The sequence below is a fragment of the Homarus americanus genome, unplaced genomic scaffold (assembly GCF_018991925.1).
Source record: "Homarus americanus isolate GMGI-L3 unplaced genomic scaffold, GMGI_Hamer_2.0 scaffold30535, whole genome shotgun sequence".
Lineage (NCBI taxonomy): Eukaryota > Metazoa > Arthropoda > Malacostraca > Decapoda > Nephropidae > Homarus > Homarus americanus.
In genome coordinates, this window is record NW_024732440.1 from 13,350,776 (window position 1) to 13,369,155 (window position 18,380).

The window sequence follows — 18,380 nt, forward strand, 5'->3', positions numbered from 1 at the left end:
CCCTCCTCTCCACTCCCCTTCCCCTCCCCTCTCCACTCCTTTCCCCCCTCCCTCTCCACCCCTTCCCTCCTCTCCACCCCCCCTTCCCTCCTCTCCACCCCTTCCTCCTCTCCACCCCTTCCCTCCTCTCCACTCCTTCCCCTTCTCCACCCCTTTCTTCTCCTCTCCATCTCTTCCTCCCTTCTCCACCCCCTTCCCCTCCCTTCTCCACCCCTTCCCTCCCTCTCCACCCCTTCCCTCCTCTCCACCCCTTCCCCTCCTCTCCCCTCCTTCCCCTCCTCCACCCCCTTCCCTCCCTCTACCTCCTTCCCTCCCTCTCCTCCTTCCCTCCTCTCCCTCCTTCCCTCCTCTCCACCCCTTCCCTCCTCTCCCCCTTCCCTCCTCTCACCCCTTCCCTCCTCCCCACCCCTTCCCTCCTCTCTTCCCTTCCCTCTCTCACCCCTTCCCTCCTCTCCACCCCCTTCCCTCCTCTCCACCCCTTCCTCCTCCTTCCCCTTCCCTCCCTCCTTCCCTCTCTCCACCCCTTCCCCCTCTCCACCCCTTCCCCCCTCTCCACCCCTTCCTCCTCTCCACCTTCCTCTCCCTTCCTCCTCTCCCTCCTTCCTCCCTCTCCCCCTTCCCTCCCTCTCCACCCCTTCCCTCCTCTCCTCCTTCCTCCTCTCCCACCCCTTCCCTCCTCTCATCCTTCCCTCCCTCTCACCCCTTCCTCCTCTCCCCCCTTCCTCCTCTCCACCCCCCTCCTCTCCTCCTTCCTCCTCTCCCACCTTCCCCTCCTCTCCCTCTCCTCCTCTCCCTCCCTTCCCCTCCTCTCCACCCCTTCTCTCCTCTCACCCCCTTCCCTCCTCTCCATCCCCTCCTCTCCTCCTTCCTCCTCTCACCCCTTCCTCCTCTCCCTCCTTCCCTCTCTCCACCCCGCCTCTCTCTCCCCTCCTTCCCCTCCTCTCACCCCCTTACTCCCCTCCCCCCCTTCCTCCTCTCCCTTCCCTCCTCTCCCACCCCTTCCCTCCTCTCCCTCCTTCCCTCCCTCTCTCCTCCCCTTCCCTCCTCTCCACTCCTTCCCTCCTCTCCCTCCTTCCCTCCCTCTCCTCCTTCCTCCCTCTCCCCACCCCTTCCCTCCTCTCCTCCTTCCCCCTCTCCCTCCTTCCCTCCCTCTCCCTCCTTCCCTCTCCTTTACCCCTTCCCTCCTCTCCCCTTCCTCCCTCTCCCTCCTTCCTCCTCACTCCCCCCCTCCTCTCCTCACTTCCCTCCTCCCCCCTCCTCCTCTCCCTCCCTTCCCTCCTCTCCACCTTCCCTCCTCTTCCCCTTCCCTCCTCTCCCTCCTTCCCTCCTCTCCATCCTTCCCTCTCTCCTTCCCTCCTCTCCCCCTTCCCTCTCTCCCTCCTTCCCTCCTCCCTCCCTCCTTCCCTCCTCTCCCTCCTTCCTCCTCCCACCTTCTCTCCTCTCCCTCCTTCCCTCCTCTCCACCCCTTCCCTCTCTCCCACCCCTCCCCTCTCCTTCCCTCCTCTCCACCCCCTTCCCTCCTCTACCCCTTCCCTCCCCTCTCCACCCCTTCCCTCCTCTCCCACCCCTTCCCCTCCCCTCTTCTCCTTCCTCCTCTCCCCACCCCTTCTCTCCCTCTCCCTCCTTCCCTCCTCTCCACCCCTTCCCCTCTCCTCTCCCACCCCACCCCCTCCTCTCCCCCTTCCCTCTCCTCTTCCTCCTCTCCCCCCTTCCTCCTCTCCCTCTTCCCTCCCTCTCACCCCTTCCTCTCTCACCCCTCTCTCCCTCCCCTTCCCTCTCCACCTTCCCTCCTCCACCCCTTCCCTCCTCTCCCACCCCTTCCTCTCTCCCCTCCTCTCCTTCCCTCCTCTCACCCCTTCTCTCCTCCTCTCCTTCCTCCTCTCCACCCCTTCCTCCTCTCCACCCCTTCCTCCTCCACCCCTTCCTCCCTCTCCTCCTTCCTCCTCCTCCACCCCTTCCCTCCTCTCATCCCCTTCCTCCTCTCCCACCCCTTCCCTCCTCTTCACCCCTTCCCTCCTCCTCCTTCCTCCTCTCCACTCCCTTCCCTCCTCTCCCTCCCCTTCCCTCTCTCCACCCCTTCCCTCCCTCTCCACCTTCCCCTCCTCTCCCCTTCCCTCCTCCTACCCCTTCCCCTCCTCTCCTCCCTTCCCCTCTCTCCTCCTCCCTCCTCTCACCCCTTCCCTCCTCTCCCACCCCTTCCCTCCTCTCCCTCCTTCCCTCCTCTCCACCTTCCCTCCCTCTCCCCCTTCCCTCCTCTCCTCCTTCCCCTCCTCTCCTCCTTCCCTCCCCTCTCCTCCTTCCCCTCCCTCTCACCCCTTCCCTCCCCTCTCCCACCCCTTCCCTCCTCTCCACTCCTTCCCTCTCTCCACCTTCCCCTCCTCTCCACTCCTTCCCTCTCTCCACCTTCCTCTCCTCCTTCCCTCCTCTCCCACACCCCTTCCCCTCCCTCTCCCACCCCTTCCCTCCTCACCCCCTCCTCTCCCTCCTTCCTCCTCTCACCCCTTCCCTCCTCTTCCACCTTCCCTCCTCTCCCACCCCTTCCCTCCTCTCCACCCCTTCCCTCCCTCTCCCTCCCTTCCCTCCTCTCCTCCTTCCCCTCCTCCCACCCCTTCCTCCTCTCCCCACCCCTTCCCTCCTCTCCCACCCCTTCCCTCTCTCCTCCTTCCCCTCCTCTCACCCCTTCCCTCCCCTCTCTCTTCCTCCCTCTCCTCCTTCCCTCTCTCCCTCCTTCCTCCTCTCCCTCCTTCCCTCCTCTCCCACTCCTTCCCTCTCCTCCTTCCTCCTCTCCACCCCTTCCCTCTCTCCACTCCTTCCTCTCTCCACCCCCCCTCCTCTCCACCCCTTCCCTCCTCTCCCTCCTTCCCTCTCTCCCCTTCCCCTCCCCTCTCCTTCCCTCCTCTCCACCCCCTTCCCTCCTCTCCTCCTTCCCCTCCCCTCCCCTTCCACCTTCCCTCCCTCCTTCCCTTCCCTCCTCTCCACCCTTCCTCCTCCCTCCTTCCTCCTCTCCACCTTCCCCTCCTCTCCTCCTTCCCTCTCTCCACCTTCCCTCCTCTCCACCCCTTCCCTCCCCTCTCCTCCCCTTCCCTCCTCTCACCTCCCTCCCTCTCATCCCTTCCTCCCTCTCACCCCTTCCCTCCTCTCCACCCCTTCCTCCTCCCCCTTCCCTCTCTCACCCCTTCCCTCCTCCCACCCCTTCCCCTCCTCTCACCCCTTCCCTCCCCTCTCACCCCTTCCCTCCTCTCCACCTTCCTCCTCTCCCCTTCCCTCCTCCACCTTCCTCCTCTCCCCCTTCCTCCTCTCCCTCCTTCCCTCTCTCCACCCCTTCTCCTGTCCATCCTTCCCTCCTCTCCATCCCTTCCTCCTCCCCCTTCCCTCTCCACCCTTCCCTCCTCTCCACCTTCCCTCCTCTCCCACCCCTTCCCTCCTCTCCATCCTTCCCTCCTCTCCTCCCCTCCTCTCCACCCCTTCCCTCCTCTCCACCTTCCCTCCTCTCACCCTTCCCTCCCTCCCTCCTTCCCTCCTCTCCATCCCCTTCCCTCCTCTCCACCCCCCTCCTCTCCACCTTCCTCCTCTCCACCTTCCCTCCTCTCCACCTTCCTCCTCTCCCCTTCCTCCCTCTTCCCTCCTTCCCTCCTCTCTTTGACCTTCTTCACCCTTCATTCTCCCCTCTCCCTCTTTTATCTCTATTTGTTTTTATCTCTGATAATGGACGGACTTTTGTTTATAGTTTAACGTTATTATGGTAAGAGGTGACGAGAAAAATACATACATACATACATACATATATACATACATACATACATACACAGACAGACAGTGGGTCCAGTGTGTGTATAATGTCGTGTGAGCCCAGTGTGTGTGTGATGTGTAGTGAATGTCCACTGTGTGTATGTCGTGGAGTCCAGTGTGTGTGTATGTGAGTGTGGGTCAGTGTGAGTGGTGTGGGTCAGTGTATGATGTGTGAGAGTCCAGTGTGTGTGTGTATGTCTGTGAGTCCAGTGTGTGTATGTGTGTGTGAGTCCAGTGTGTGTGTGTGGTGAGTCCAGTGTATGATGTGTGTGTGAGTCCAGTGTATGATGTGTGGTGTGAGTCCAGTGTATGATGTGTAGTGTGGTCAGTGTGTGTGTGTATGTCGTGTGAGTCGTGTGTGTGTGTGTGGTGTGGTCCAGTGTGTGTGTGTGAGTCCAGTGTGTGTGTATGTGTAGTATGAGTCAGTGTGTGTGATGTGTGATAAGTAGTGTGAGTGCAGTGTGTGTGTATAATGTGTAGCGTGGGTCCAGTTTGTGTATGTATAGTGTGAGTCCAGTGTGTGTGTGTATGTGTAGTGTGAGTCCAGTGTGTGTATGTCGTGTGAGTCCAGTGTGTGTGTATGTGTAGAGTCCAGTGTGTGTATGTCGTGTGAGTCCAGTGTGTATGTGTGTATAATGTGTAGCGTGGGTTCAGTTTGTGTATGTATAGTGTAATTCCAGTGTGTGTGTGTATAATGTGGAGTGTGGGTCCAGTGTGTGTAGCCGGGCAGTCTCCACCAGTGTCAACAGCCATCAGCATGACGTGATCAGAGGCGAGGCGTGAGGGCGAGGCGCGAGTTGTACCAGACCTCTCTCCTGTGTCTAACTCCTCACTGTGTCTGTCTCCTCACTTTATCCTTATTCCTCACTGTATCCTCCTCCTCTTCCTTCTCCTCCTGCTGTTCCTCCTCTTATTCTTCCTCCTCCTCCTCCTCCTCCTCCTTAGGGGATATTACACTCAGATGATGGTGTTTGTTTCTGCTGGTAAGAGTTGACAGTGGGTGGTGATGGCGGTGGTTAGTGCTGGTAGTTGTGGATATAATTGTATTGGCTGGTAATGGTTGACGGGAATGGTGGTTATTGTGGTTATGGTGGTAGTTAGTGTTAGTATGATGATTCGGGTAGTTATTGGTGATTGGTAGGAGATGATTGTGGTGTTGATGGTTATTGCAGATTGCGGTAATGTTGATGGTGATGACGATACATGGAAGAGGGTCCAATTCTCCTGACAGTCTTATTGCAGGTAGTGTGAAAACAACATACAGGGAGAAAGCGTGATAGATACTGTACTTGATTGACTTTACTTCCCCAACTGTAAAGTTAGGTATTCAGTCACATCGGGGTAAACTGAGGGTGATAGTGGGACGAACCAACAACTCTTAGTACAGAACGTGAAGGTTGTATCCACTCGGCCACCACAAATTAAGATTAAAAATGTGTGGTAACGGTTTCTTTAGCCCATAAAACTGTCAACAATTTATATAATCAGCATCATCTAAAGATTAACCCGTAGAATTAATCATCCTAATCAAACCTAACCTAACCTTTCCTAAACTAAACTAATCCAACCTAACCTAACCTAACCTAACCTAACCCTCCCAGGTAGCGTTAGAATGGTTAATCCTTAGATGAAATAAACTAGGGGACTAATCATCAAGCGATTCCCTCATATTACACATCATTACTGAATGTTAGACACCTGGATATTAATGGTAAATCCAGGTGATTCCCGCTGCGGAAATAAAAAATAACTCTTTTGTGAGAGCTGTTTCCTGTCTACCTTTGATGTAAAATTCATTGAAGTATTTTTTTAGGGGATATTTCCTGGCACACATCACCTGAGGTTCCACCGTGATGACCAGTTGTTGCCTCCTGGTGATTAGCCTAGTCACTGTGGGCGGCTGAGATTATGTATTAAATTTATACGCACGTACAGTACAGTTCAACATACACACGAACGCTAAAACACACACACATACACACACACACACACACACACACACAATCCTCCAGTCCTTCCATCACCTCACATCATCAACACAGTAATCACATCGTCAAAATATTTTACTCTGACAGGTAAAGTCTTCCGTGTACACCCTGTCCTCCTCCTCCTCCTCTCCCCCCTCCTCTTCCTCCTCCAAGGCTGTGTCACTCTTCATTCCCCACAGAGGAGGAAATATGCATACCACTCCCTGGACACTCCTCATCTGTGGGTGGGGCTTTTTTTCTCGTTGGTATTCACTCTCCTACTCGCTGGATGCTTCTTAATGTTTACGTAGAATAGGTTACCTTCTACTCCCTACCCCTAGAGAGAGAGAGACAGAGTGTGTGTGTGTGTGTGTGTGTGTGTGTGTGTGTGTGTGTGTGTGTGTGTGTGTGTGTGTGTGCGTGAAGTTTTTTTGTTTCATTGAGGCAGCTGTTGGTTGAAATCCTGGCTCACTAGATTTATCATGTTTTCGAGTAACTCTCCAGCGAGCACTGCAGTATTTTTTTTTCCCCCATCTCCAGTGTGTAGTTGGAGGAATAACTTTGTGTGTTTCCTGGTATATGTGTGTGTGTGTGTGTGTAGATGATGAGTAATGATGCTTCCGTGATGTTGCGTTTCCTGGTGTATAATTCTGTATAGCTGATGAATAATAAAGTTGACGTGATACTTAAAGGAAATCGAGATAGTTTACACTATACAAGATTCATTTGAGTTCATGTAGGGTTTTATTTGTGTAATGGAAGTAAACTTTATATCTACCTTACATAACCCATATGTAATAGTCATGATACAATTACTCTACACGGATACCCTCAGGAATATAATAGAATTGTTAATATGGGATTACAAACAAAGGATTACTAACATAGGATTACTAACATAGGATAACCAACATTTGTTTACTAACATAGGATTACAAAAAATGAATTATAAACACGGGATTACTAACAAAGGATTAAAAAAAATGGATTATAAACATAGGATTACTAACACAGGATTATAAACACGGAATTACTAATACAGGATTACAAACATGGGATTACTAACACCCGGTCTAGCCTTCACCACACACGCACTGTATCACAACAACACGTCTGCCGGTGTAGATCAAAGGGCCTCGATAATACTGTACATCAGAGTGTAATGTATCCCGATATAATTATATGTACACAAAAGTATAAACAGTATATTGGAACACGAAGCACCACTACCTACATGATATGTTAATTACTCAGATGTATACACTGTGGTACACGGAGAGAAATACACTGCAGTATAGCCTATAAGTGTACACCTTTGGCACTGTAATGTATGTACAATTGTAAAGAAAATAAGTACACAACAACATAAGATAACAGAATGATATGAATAAACATCATGAATTACCATACAGATAATGCTACAATAAATGAATCATACGAAAAGACCTTGTGTGAGTATTGCTGTAATGTTTTGTGTGTGTCTTCCAGTAGTGTGAAAATTACACTACACGCCGCTGTTTCGTGTGTGTGTATCTGCGTGCACACATAAGCACACACACAGGTTGTCTTCGGTTTGTGTGTGTCTGCGTCCATACATGTACAGTCACCTTCACTAATGCGTTTATAGGGGCTCGTCAGGTTTTGTGCAGTGTGGCAGCGCTGTGTTTGTTTTCATTCGACAAAAGGAAACTCGCAATAGTAAACACACTATGGAATCATATTAAAACAATATTAAAACAAATATCTCAAAGATATGATTTGTGGAATGTTTATATGACGAGTCCCTGTAAACGCGCAAGTGAAGGAGACTGTACATACACTGGTAACGTCTTGCACGCCAGGTTGGACAATTTCGCCACAAGTACCTGGTTTCCCGACATGTCTTTACCGTATCCACGTCTCTCAGAACTCTGTATCTTGGCTAGGGTATATTTTTTGCTCTGTATCTCCGCATATTTTTCTGTGACAAAGACAAGAATTTTACCTTCTAATATATGAAGGTTTCGCGCGGTTATTCCTGGCAACAGTCAGACCATCAACAGTGTGAGGGTGATTGAGACACCAGACTACAGCCAACCACCATCGTATTTCATTCTCTGGGTTTTTTATCGTAATTTTCATGCGTGTACCCCCAACAAGGCGGGTTAGTGTCCATCAAACATTTCCTGAGGCTACTTGTTGACTCGCCCGGTGGAAGACAAGTAAAGATCGTCTCCTGTTGTTGGTATTGACTCGTGCCAGAGAACCGCCTAGTGGTGATGGTCACAGATAGGTAAAGAGAATCACTTTGTCATGTTATCAACGCGTTAGTCTTCACACCAACTCTGACACAGACTTCCAGCGCCTCAGATAACATCAATCTTAACTAAATCCACACACACACACACACACACACACACACACACACACACACACACACACACTATTCATCATTTAAACCTGTTTTATATATTATGTGTTTGTCCCCCACAGTGTTGGTGGTGGTGAGCGACGAACAGGAGTACCGCCTCACCCGCTACCTCATGGCCAACTACGACGCCTCTGTCAGACCAGCCAGGAACTCCTCCGAGGCGCTCTCCGTGGTCTTCGGTCTCTCCCTCCACAGCATCATAGACGTGGTTAGTACCTGATGTCATGGTTGTCTGGTTTATAGTTTGTTTATGTATGTATGCATGTATGTATGTATGTATATATGTATGTATATATGTATGTCGCTGGATTGGCCGAGGCTAACCAACCACCTGGCCACCGCGATCACCAGAAACACCCCCCTTGATTTTTCCTGGAGAGGTTTGTCAAAATGTGGATTCCCAACATGTCAGAACTCGAGCACCAGCTTGATGACCTACACGCAACAAACAGAGCGCACGTTGAGTTATATTGATGGTGTGCACAGAACTGAATGTGTTTCCGCTGGTGGAGTGGTGTGGGGGGAAACACGTTATTGTTCGCTGGTGGAGGTGTATTGTAGGCCTCTCGCTGGTGGAGTGGTGTGGGGAAACACGTTATTGTAGGCCTCCTCGCTGGTGGAGTGGTGTGGGGGAACACGTTATTGTAGCCTCGCTGGTGGGTGGTGTGGGGAAACACGTTATTAGGCCTCCTCGCTGGTGGAGTGGTGTGGGGAAACACGTTATTGTAGGCCTCCTCGCTGGGGTGTGGGGGAAACACGTGTAGGCCTCCTCGCTGGTGGAGTGGTGTGGATTGTGCCTCCTCGCTGGTGGAGTGGTGTGGGGAAACACGTGATTGTAGGCCTCCTCGCTGGTGGAGTGGTGTGGGGAAACACGTGATTGTGGCCTCCTCGCTGGTGGAGTGGTGGGGGAAACACGTTATTGTAGGCCTCCTCGCTGGTGGAGTGTGTGGGGAAACACGTGATTGTAGGCCTCCTCGCTGGTGGAGTGGTGTGGGGGGGAAACACGTTATTGTAGGCCTCTCGCTGGTGGGTGTGTGTGGGGAAACACGTTGTGTAGGCCTCCCTCGCTGGTGGAGTGTGTGTGTAGGCCTCCTCGCTGGTGGGTGGTGTGGGGAAACACGTGATTGTAGGCCTCCTCGCTGGTGGAGTGGTGTGGGGGAAACACGTGATTGTAGGCCTCCCTCGCTGGTGGAGGGGGGAAACACGTGATTGTAGGCCTCCCTCGCTGGTGGAGTGGTGTGGGGAAACACGTGATTGTAGGCCTCCCTCGCTGGTGGAGTGGTGTGGGGAAGCAGCCGATTGTAGGCCTCCCTCGCTGGTGGAGTGGTGTGGGGGGCACGTGTTGTAGGCCTCCTCGCTGGTGGAGTGTTGGTGCATGGTGTAGCTCCTCTCTGGTGGAGTGGTGTGGAAACACGTGATTGTAGGCCTCCCTCGCTGGTGGAGTGATTGTCACGGTCATCTCCCCTCTGGTAGGTCGTAAACACTGAACATAACAGACCACTCCACTGTTTCAGCAACATGTTTAAAACTGACACTTTTGTAACAGTGATTAATTGATCGACAATCCTTGCACTTGTTTCTTGATCAGGGAGGAGGGGGAAAGTGAGTCACATATTGACTCCCAGGTCGCTCCAGTAGCTTGGAGATGTATGTATGTATGTATGTATGTATGTATGTATGTATGTATGTATGTATGTATGTGTGTAAAGTTAAATATGTATCATACAACCGCTACGTAATACAAGTATACAGGTAAAATACATACATATTATTTACTCGATGACAACAAAGGTAATTATATACAATATTATTCACGTCAAGTCTTAGGTAACAATAAGGGTTTCTGACCTTAATTCAAATTTAAGTTTATTGCAAGTTTTATTAAACACTTCATAGCATTAACTCAGCCTCAGCCATTGTCAGAGAAGCTCAGACCCGGATATTACATTCTCACACAATGATAACACGCTCACTCCTCACCTCTTCCTTATATTTATTCCAACTCAAGAATTCCTCCAATGTTTTACCTGAATTTCATTTATAAAACACTACTGCAAGTCTACCTTTTACGACTTTAAGTAATATTAGTAGGTTTTAAGTTCGTAAATAATGAATGTTTTTAAAAATATGAGTAGGATTAAAATACTAAAGACTAGTTTATGATGAGAGGAGGAATTAAGGCTCGTATATCTCAATAATTCACGTTAATGTAATTTTAATGAACGTCAAGGTTATGGCAGCTGGGAGGATGACTTGGCGAGCCTCCACAAAGTTGGCTTAATATCTCTCAAAATTTTCTCTTGACAATGAAATAAGTTTTAATATTTCAAATGACATTATTGGTAGGAATATTCATCACACCTTTGTTATATAATATACGAGGATAAATATTTTCACACCTTTGTTAAGTATAAATATACGAGATTTAGAGTCATTTCACACCTATGTTATATAATATACGAGGGGATGGAGTCATTTTCACACCTTTGTTATATAATATACGAGGGGATGGGGTCATTTTCACACCTATGTTATATAATATACGAGGGAATGGGGTCATTTTCACACCTTTGTTATATAATATACGAGGGGATGGGGTCGTTTTCACACCTATGTTATATAATATACGAGGGAATGGGGTCATTTTCACACCTATGTTATATAATATACGAGGGGATGGGGTCATTTTCACACCTTCGTTATATAATATACGAGGGGATGGAGTCATTTTCACACCTTTGTTATATAATATACGAGGGGATGGGGTCATTTTCACACCTTTGTTATATAATATAGATGGGAGATGGGGTCATATAGTCCTACCTCTCTCCTCCCACGTCTATATATATAATACCACCACCGTTCAATTATAGAAAAATGGAACTTAACGGATTGAGATGAAAACTTGGTATACAATTTCCTCTCATAAAACAGCTAAGTTGAGTTTAACTATTCGTTCGTGCCTTCTTTATCACCTGAGTCATGACCTTCTGTTCGACTTATACACTCTCTCTCTCTCTCTCTCTCTCTCTCTCTCTCTCTCTCTCTCTCTCTCTGGCACAACCTTATTGCCTCTCTTCATTTGTTGTTGATGAGCAAATACGTTAATGATGGAATTATCTCTATAGGTAGTTAACGCACTTTATAATTAACTTATTTACTAACTACTAACTTGATAGCCATTTATAACCAATTAAATAGGATTATCCATTCCCCTTAGCATGGTAATAGTGTAATCAAGGGGTTAAGACAGTCTTCCTCATACTTCAGGGGTCAAGTCATCGAACTCATGGGGTTAGGTCATCTTACTGAGGGGATTAAATAAGTCGTACCGAAATGGTTAAGATATCATTTCAAAGGGTTAAGTCATCGTACTCAAGGGAGAAAGTCATCATACTTAAGGGGTTAAGTCATCATACTCAAGGCATCATACTTAAGGGATAAAATCATCGTATTCTGGTCAGGGAATTAAAACATAGACCACATAACAATTAACATGACAGAACAGGATGGAACTTTGTGAAAAATACATTTCTTGAAAATTGGAACAAGTGACCTCGTCATTTGAACTGACGAGTTGTTGTCCATGAAAAACTAATATATATATAAAAAACACAGAACACAAATTTAAAACGCAAAACAAACGGGGTCACGAGGACACGAGGTCACAAACGAGAACACGAGGACAATAGGTCACACACGAGGTCACATTAACAGCAGGTAATTACATCCTTCGCCAACATATCCTCACTATTAAGTCCTAACTATATTATACACGCAGGTGCCATTAAGCTGTAATTTAATCTAAATTTTGTTTCATGGTTTACTTTCACTAACTCTGAGGATAAAGGTCACTTATAAAAACTTTTAAAACAAAACATTTTATTTAGTTCCTGTGTGTGTGTGTGTGTGTGTGTGTGTGTGTGTGTAACAATCAGCCTAACAGACTAAGAGTTAACACATTAACCATAAACAGATAGTTGTCAGAAACACTCGTATAACTTTGATGTTTCAGTTAATTATGAGAGAAGGTACACAGTGACAGGTCCGCCCAAACACAGTCAACCAACACATCACTTCCTTTAGTAAATAAAGTCGTCAGAAAACTTACGGATCAGATGTAAAAGAGGGACATGAGCCGCCCTCAGTCAGCAGCCTCCAGTCATGCAATTAACAACTTAAACGGAGGTGAAAGGTCATAGAGATGGTCACCATGATAAATCTGACCTCAGTTATGACGTCACTACCAGGAACAAGGAAAATGACCCTAAAATAATTACAGTAATATTAGCAGCATGGCAATCCTCACCTGTATACAAAATCTAGATCAGGTAAACACCTGTGTAGGCATTAATCATACGGCCGGCAGTGCAGAAGCTTAAAACCAGGCCAGCGAGGGTGTGTTGCCGGCCGTCTAAATGAGTTTATCATACAGCCGAGGAGAGACAAAGAGACTGAACGTTCAAGTGAAAGTTTTAGGGATTAAGGGGAATTTATTTAACTTATAAATGCAATTTGTGCACGTCGTGATTGTATGTGTCAAGGCTGTCATGACCCATGCTGTTATTTGTGTCATACAACAACGTTTGTTAAGAGTGTCATGACTCACACTGCTGTGTCATACAACAGCTTTTGTTAAGAGTGTCATGACTCACACTGCTGTGTCATACAACAGCTTTTGTTAAGAGTGCCATGACTCTCACTGCTGTGTCATACAACAGCTTTAAGAGGTCATGGACTCACACTGCCGTGTCATACAACGTTTGTTAAGAGTGTCATGACTCACACTGCTGTGTCATACAACAGCTTTTGTTAAGAGTGTCATGACTCACACTGCTGTGTCATACAACAGCTTTTGTTAAGAGTGCCATGACTCTCACTGCTGTGTCATACAACAGCTTTTGTTAAGAGTAACATGACTCACACTGCTGTGTCATACAACATTTTGTTAAGAGTGTCATGGATCTATTAATTGCTGTGTCATACAACAGCGTTTGTTAAGAGTGTCAAGTGACTCACACTGCTGTGTCATACAACATGTTTGTTAAGAGGCCAAGACTCACACTGCTGTGTCATACAACAGCTTTTGTTAAGAGTGCCATGACTCACACTGCTGTGTCATACAACAGCTTTTGTTAAGAGTGTCATGACTCACCGCTGTGTCATACAACAGCTTTGTTATGTCAGGACTCACACTGCTGTGTCATACAACAGCTTTTGTTAAGAGTGTCATGACCTCACACTGCTGTGTCATACAACAGCTTTGTTAAGAGTGCCATGACTCACACTGCTGTGTCATACAACAGCTTTTGTTAAGAGGTCATGACTCACACTGCTGTGTCATAACAGCTTTTGTTAAGAGTGCCGCGGACTCACACTGTTGTGCCATACAACAAGGCTTGTTAAGAGGCCGCGACTCACACTGCTGTGTCATACAACAGTGCTTGTTAAGAGTGTCATGACTCACACTGCTGTGTCATACAACAGCTTTTGTTAAGAGTGTCATGACTCACACTGCTGTGTCATACAACAGCTTTTGTTAAGAGTGCCATGACTCTCACTGCTGTGTCATACAACAGCTTTTGTTAAGAGTGTCATGACTCACACTGCTGTGTCATACAACAGCTTTTGTTAAGAGTGTCATGGACTCACACTGCTGTGTCATACAACAGCGTTTGTTAAGAGTGTCATGACTCACACTGCTGTGTCATACAACAGCGTTTGTTAAGAGTGTCATGACTCACACTGCTGTGTCATACAACAGCTTTTGTTAAGAGTGTCATGACTCACACTGCTGTGTCATACAACAGCTTTTGTTAAGAGTGCCATGACTCACACTGCTGTGTCATACAACAGCTTTTGTTAAGAGTGTCATGACTCACACTGCTGTGTCATACAACAGTTTTTGTTAAGAGTGTCATGACTCACACTGCTGTGTCATACAACAGCGTTTGTTAAGAGTGTCATGACTCACACTGCTGTGTCATACAACAGCTTTTGTTAAGAGTGTCATGACTCACACTTCTGTGTCATACAACAACGCTTGGTAAGAGTGTTATGTTAGGCTTATAACACAAAAGGAATAAAAACGGATATATATATATATATTGTTCACAATCAACTAATAATGTTACGTAGCCATTATTTACTATGACCTCATTAAAAAGAGCAAGACTAATTTTATAAACAATAACACTATAAGGTAAACGTTCCCCCAGAGGACGCTTAAGTGTGACCACCAACTAGTGTAGTTACACACAGGGTGACATAATTATTCGTGATAACTCGATAATTTCGACTTTCTCACTAATTGACGCTAAACTTTCTTAATTATCAAAACTTATACCTATTTAAATGACCAAAGTTTGTTAACTAGGGGAGGGAGAGAGGGGGGAGGAAGGGGGAAGGAGGAGGAGGGAAGTCTACTATTGTAAATTCCAAAGCTGCTTCCCTCCACACTTGTAACACACTGGTGCACACAACAGGTCTGCCCGTACAGCAAATTTGGAAGGCAACACAACAGGTAAGCTGATTTACCTTTAAACTATTACCAGTGTGTTACGAGGCTCAACCTAACTTGTTGGAGCAATCCCCACAAGTCTCTCTCTCTCTCTCTCTCTCTCTCTCTCTCTCTCTCTCTCTCTCTCTCTCTCACACACACACACACATACACACACACACACACACACACACAAATGATCTCTCCTGGGGCGAAAAACACATACTTAATGTTGTGTTCCTCCACGACAGGTGAGTGGCACTGAGGGAAGGTAAATAGTGATTAAGTGATGAAGGGAGGAGGGAGGGAGGTGGGGGAAGGGGAGAGGAGAGTGAGAGCGGGGGGAGGAAAGACTGGAAGTGAGGAAGGGAGAGGGGAGGAAAAGAGGAAGAAAAGAAGGAGGAGGGAGAGGAAGAAAAGAAGGGGGGATGAAGGAGAGGGAGGAACATGAGAGGAAGGAAGAGAAAGAGAGGGGGGAGGAAGAGGAGGAGGGAGAAGAGGGGTGGGAAGGTCAAAGGAGGATGAGCGAGGAGAGGGCAGGAGAGAAAAATCGAAGGAGATGGAGAAAGGGGGGGGGAACGGAAAGACGAATGGAGAGAGAGAAAAATGGAGAGAGCATGAAGGAGGAAAGAAAGGAGGTATAGAATGAGATGGAGAAGGAAGAAGGAGGTAAAGGAATGAAAGGGAGGAAGGGAAGGTAATCGAATACATAAGTCAACCCGTAATTATCATCCCCACAAAGTATATTAATTCCGGTGGTCACGTAAATCTCTTGAATATGACTTCTACTGTATATGAACCTCTGTCCTGCGTGCCAGTGAGAAGTGATACCACCCTCAATGTCAAGACCTGACTGAATTACTCAGAATAGGCAAATTGTACTCCAAGCTTTGTCAATAAATTTGTTAACCGTAAATCTCTCTCTTCGAACTGAGAGAGACAGAGAGAGAAGCAGATAGATGAAAGATATGAAAGATAAAAAGATATATTATACAAAACAGATAAATATAGAAACAGAGAGAAAGGAAGAGACAGACAGACAGACAGACAGAAATGAAAAAAAGACTCCAAGACTATTAATATCCCGTCATCTGCTGAGTGGAGGAGAAACGGAGAACGACCACAGCTAAGACAGTGGGGTTACGTTGGTCCGTTCATCCGTTGACGTGACTTAAAGCGGACCTCACTGGTAGAGTATGAACTACATATAGGGGACATCTACCTGGGGGGGGGTCTCTGGAGATGACAGTACACAGGTAAATATTCTGGGGTTTTAATGTATATAATCTATGTATTGTCTGGAGAGGATGGGGTGTGGGAAGAAGGGGTGGGAGAAGTGGGTGTGAGGAGCGTGTGGGAGGAGCGGGTGGGTGGAGCGGGTGGGAGAAGTGGGTGGGAGAATGGTCGAGGCTCGGGAGTAATGTTGTGATGTGCCTTTAGGTGATATTAACCCCTTGAGCATGACGATTTAACCCCTTCAGTACGATGATTTAACCCCTTGAGTATGACGATTTAACCCCATGAGTATGACGATTTAACCCCTTGAGTATGGTGATTTAACCCCTTGAGTATGACGATTTAACCCCTTGAGTATGGTGATTTAACCCCTTGAGTATGGCGATTTAACCCCTTGAGTATGGCGATTTAACCCCTTGAGTATGGCGATTTAACCCTTGAACCCAATAACTTATAACCCCTTCTTTACTATTATTTAACCCATTGTGTACGGTGACAACATAGTCAAGGAAACAGTTAATCCTAGTCGAAAGATTAAATCATATTATTCAACGGATTAAGTCATCGTAATCAGGAGTTAAGATCTTTTACTCATTAGCATAATATCTTGTACACACCTCAAGGTAATTTCCTCTATTACTGAAACACCTTCTTGATAATATTACTCTAAGTTAATGGCTGTTCTTCATGCTATGGTCAGGCCAGAAGATACCTTAAATTCTGTTATTGTTCAACTTTTATTGATATTGGAGAGAACTATTATTTAGGGCTGAACAATAAACCTTTTTTTTTGTTCTCGTACACGTCAGCATGTAACTTTTAATTGTTATTACTTCAATAAAGAGTCAATGAAAAAGTGGTGGTTTTAATTGGATTTTTTTTTTGACGTATGAAATATATGATTACAGCATGTTGTTACCGGAAGTCTCAGGGAGTGTAACACAATATCCTGCTTCATCTACCACACTGAACTCTTGACCTACCACACACAATAACTAGGAGAGTCTACCACAATAACCACACACAATAAGTAGGAGAGTCTACCACAATAACCACGCACAATAACTAGGAGAGTCTACCACAATAACCACACACAATAAGTAGGAGAGTCTACCACAATAACCACACACAATAACTAGGAGAGTCTACCACACTAACCACACACAATAAGTAGGAGAGTCTACCACAATAACCACACACAATAAGTAGGAGAGTCTACCACATAACCACGCACAATAACTAGGAGAGTCTACTACAATAACCACACACAATAAGTAGGAGAGTCTACCACAATAACCACGCACAATAACTAGGAGAGTCTACCACAATAACCACACACAATAAGTAGGAGAGTCTACCACAATAACCACACACAATAAGTAGGAGAGTCTACCACACTAACCACGCACAATAACTAGGAGAGTCTACCACAATAACCACACACAATAAGTAGGAGAGTCTACCACACTAACCACGCACAATAACTAGGAGAGTCTACCACAATAACCAGACACAATGACCAACACGTCTGCCACGATAACCAACAAATCTGCCCCACAGGACGAGAAGAACCAGATTCTCACGACCAACTGCTGGCTAACACAGATATGGACGGACGCTCACCTCACCTGGAATTCCTCTGACTTCGGCGGCATCCAGGTGATCCGAGTGCCCTTCCAGCGTGTATGGAAACCTGACATCATCCTCTATAACAAGTAAGGCGATAGTCTGGTGTGTGTATGTATGTATGTATGTATCTATGTATGTATGTATGTATGTATGTATGTACGTGTTTTTTAGAAGGTGTATTTTTTAGTGTGTGTGTATACATGATCGGACGTGTGGTTGTTGTACTACCATATATGTTATAGTGTGTGTGTGTGTGTGTGTGTGTGTGTGTGTGTGTGTGTGTGTGTGTGTGTGTCTGCCTTATTGTGTATAAAGAAGAATTAAAACATCGTATAGCAACAGTATTCCTATCCATCATTCACCAACTCAAAACAACTTCACGAGCCATTAGAGGTGGCAGCCCCGAGTCACTTGTCCCGTGAGTCAAGGAGAGAAGAGACAGGTAAACACGTAGCCTCCTGGACATGTGTCTCGTGTTTCCTGTTATGAGAGGAAGTAATACAAGAGAGACAGACAGGAGGAAACTGGACACATTTCCGTAGTCAATATTATATACCACTTGAGATAGCCCTAACCACCACCACCACCACCACCCACCACAAGTGACAACCACCATCATAAGTGACTACCACCAACCATGGCTACCACAAGCTACCACCACAAGTTATCACAACTAACCACCACCACCACCACAAGTGACACCCAACAACCCCCACCATCACAAATAGCCACAACCAAACACCACCAACCACCACCACTAACCCCTACCACCACAAGTTACCACAACTAACCACCACCACCAACTAAAGTTCAGTACAGGTCCAAACAGGAAGCATATCTCTACATGTCC

General features: G+C 47.0%; 1 protein-coding gene across 1 annotated transcript in view; it reads left to right on the forward strand.

The window, feature by feature from the left end:
• Positions 1-8,229: 8,229 nt before the first annotated feature.
• Positions 8,230-18,380, forward strand: part of LOC121868835 (neuronal acetylcholine receptor subunit alpha-7-like) — a 32,584-nt gene continuing 22,433 nt past the window's right edge. The window contains 2 exon segments of the mRNA XM_042369809.1: positions 8,230-8,374; positions 17,462-17,616. Coding sequence (XP_042225743.1) covers positions 8,279-8,374; positions 17,462-17,616 — 251 coding nt within the window. The 5' untranslated portion in view covers positions 8,230-8,278.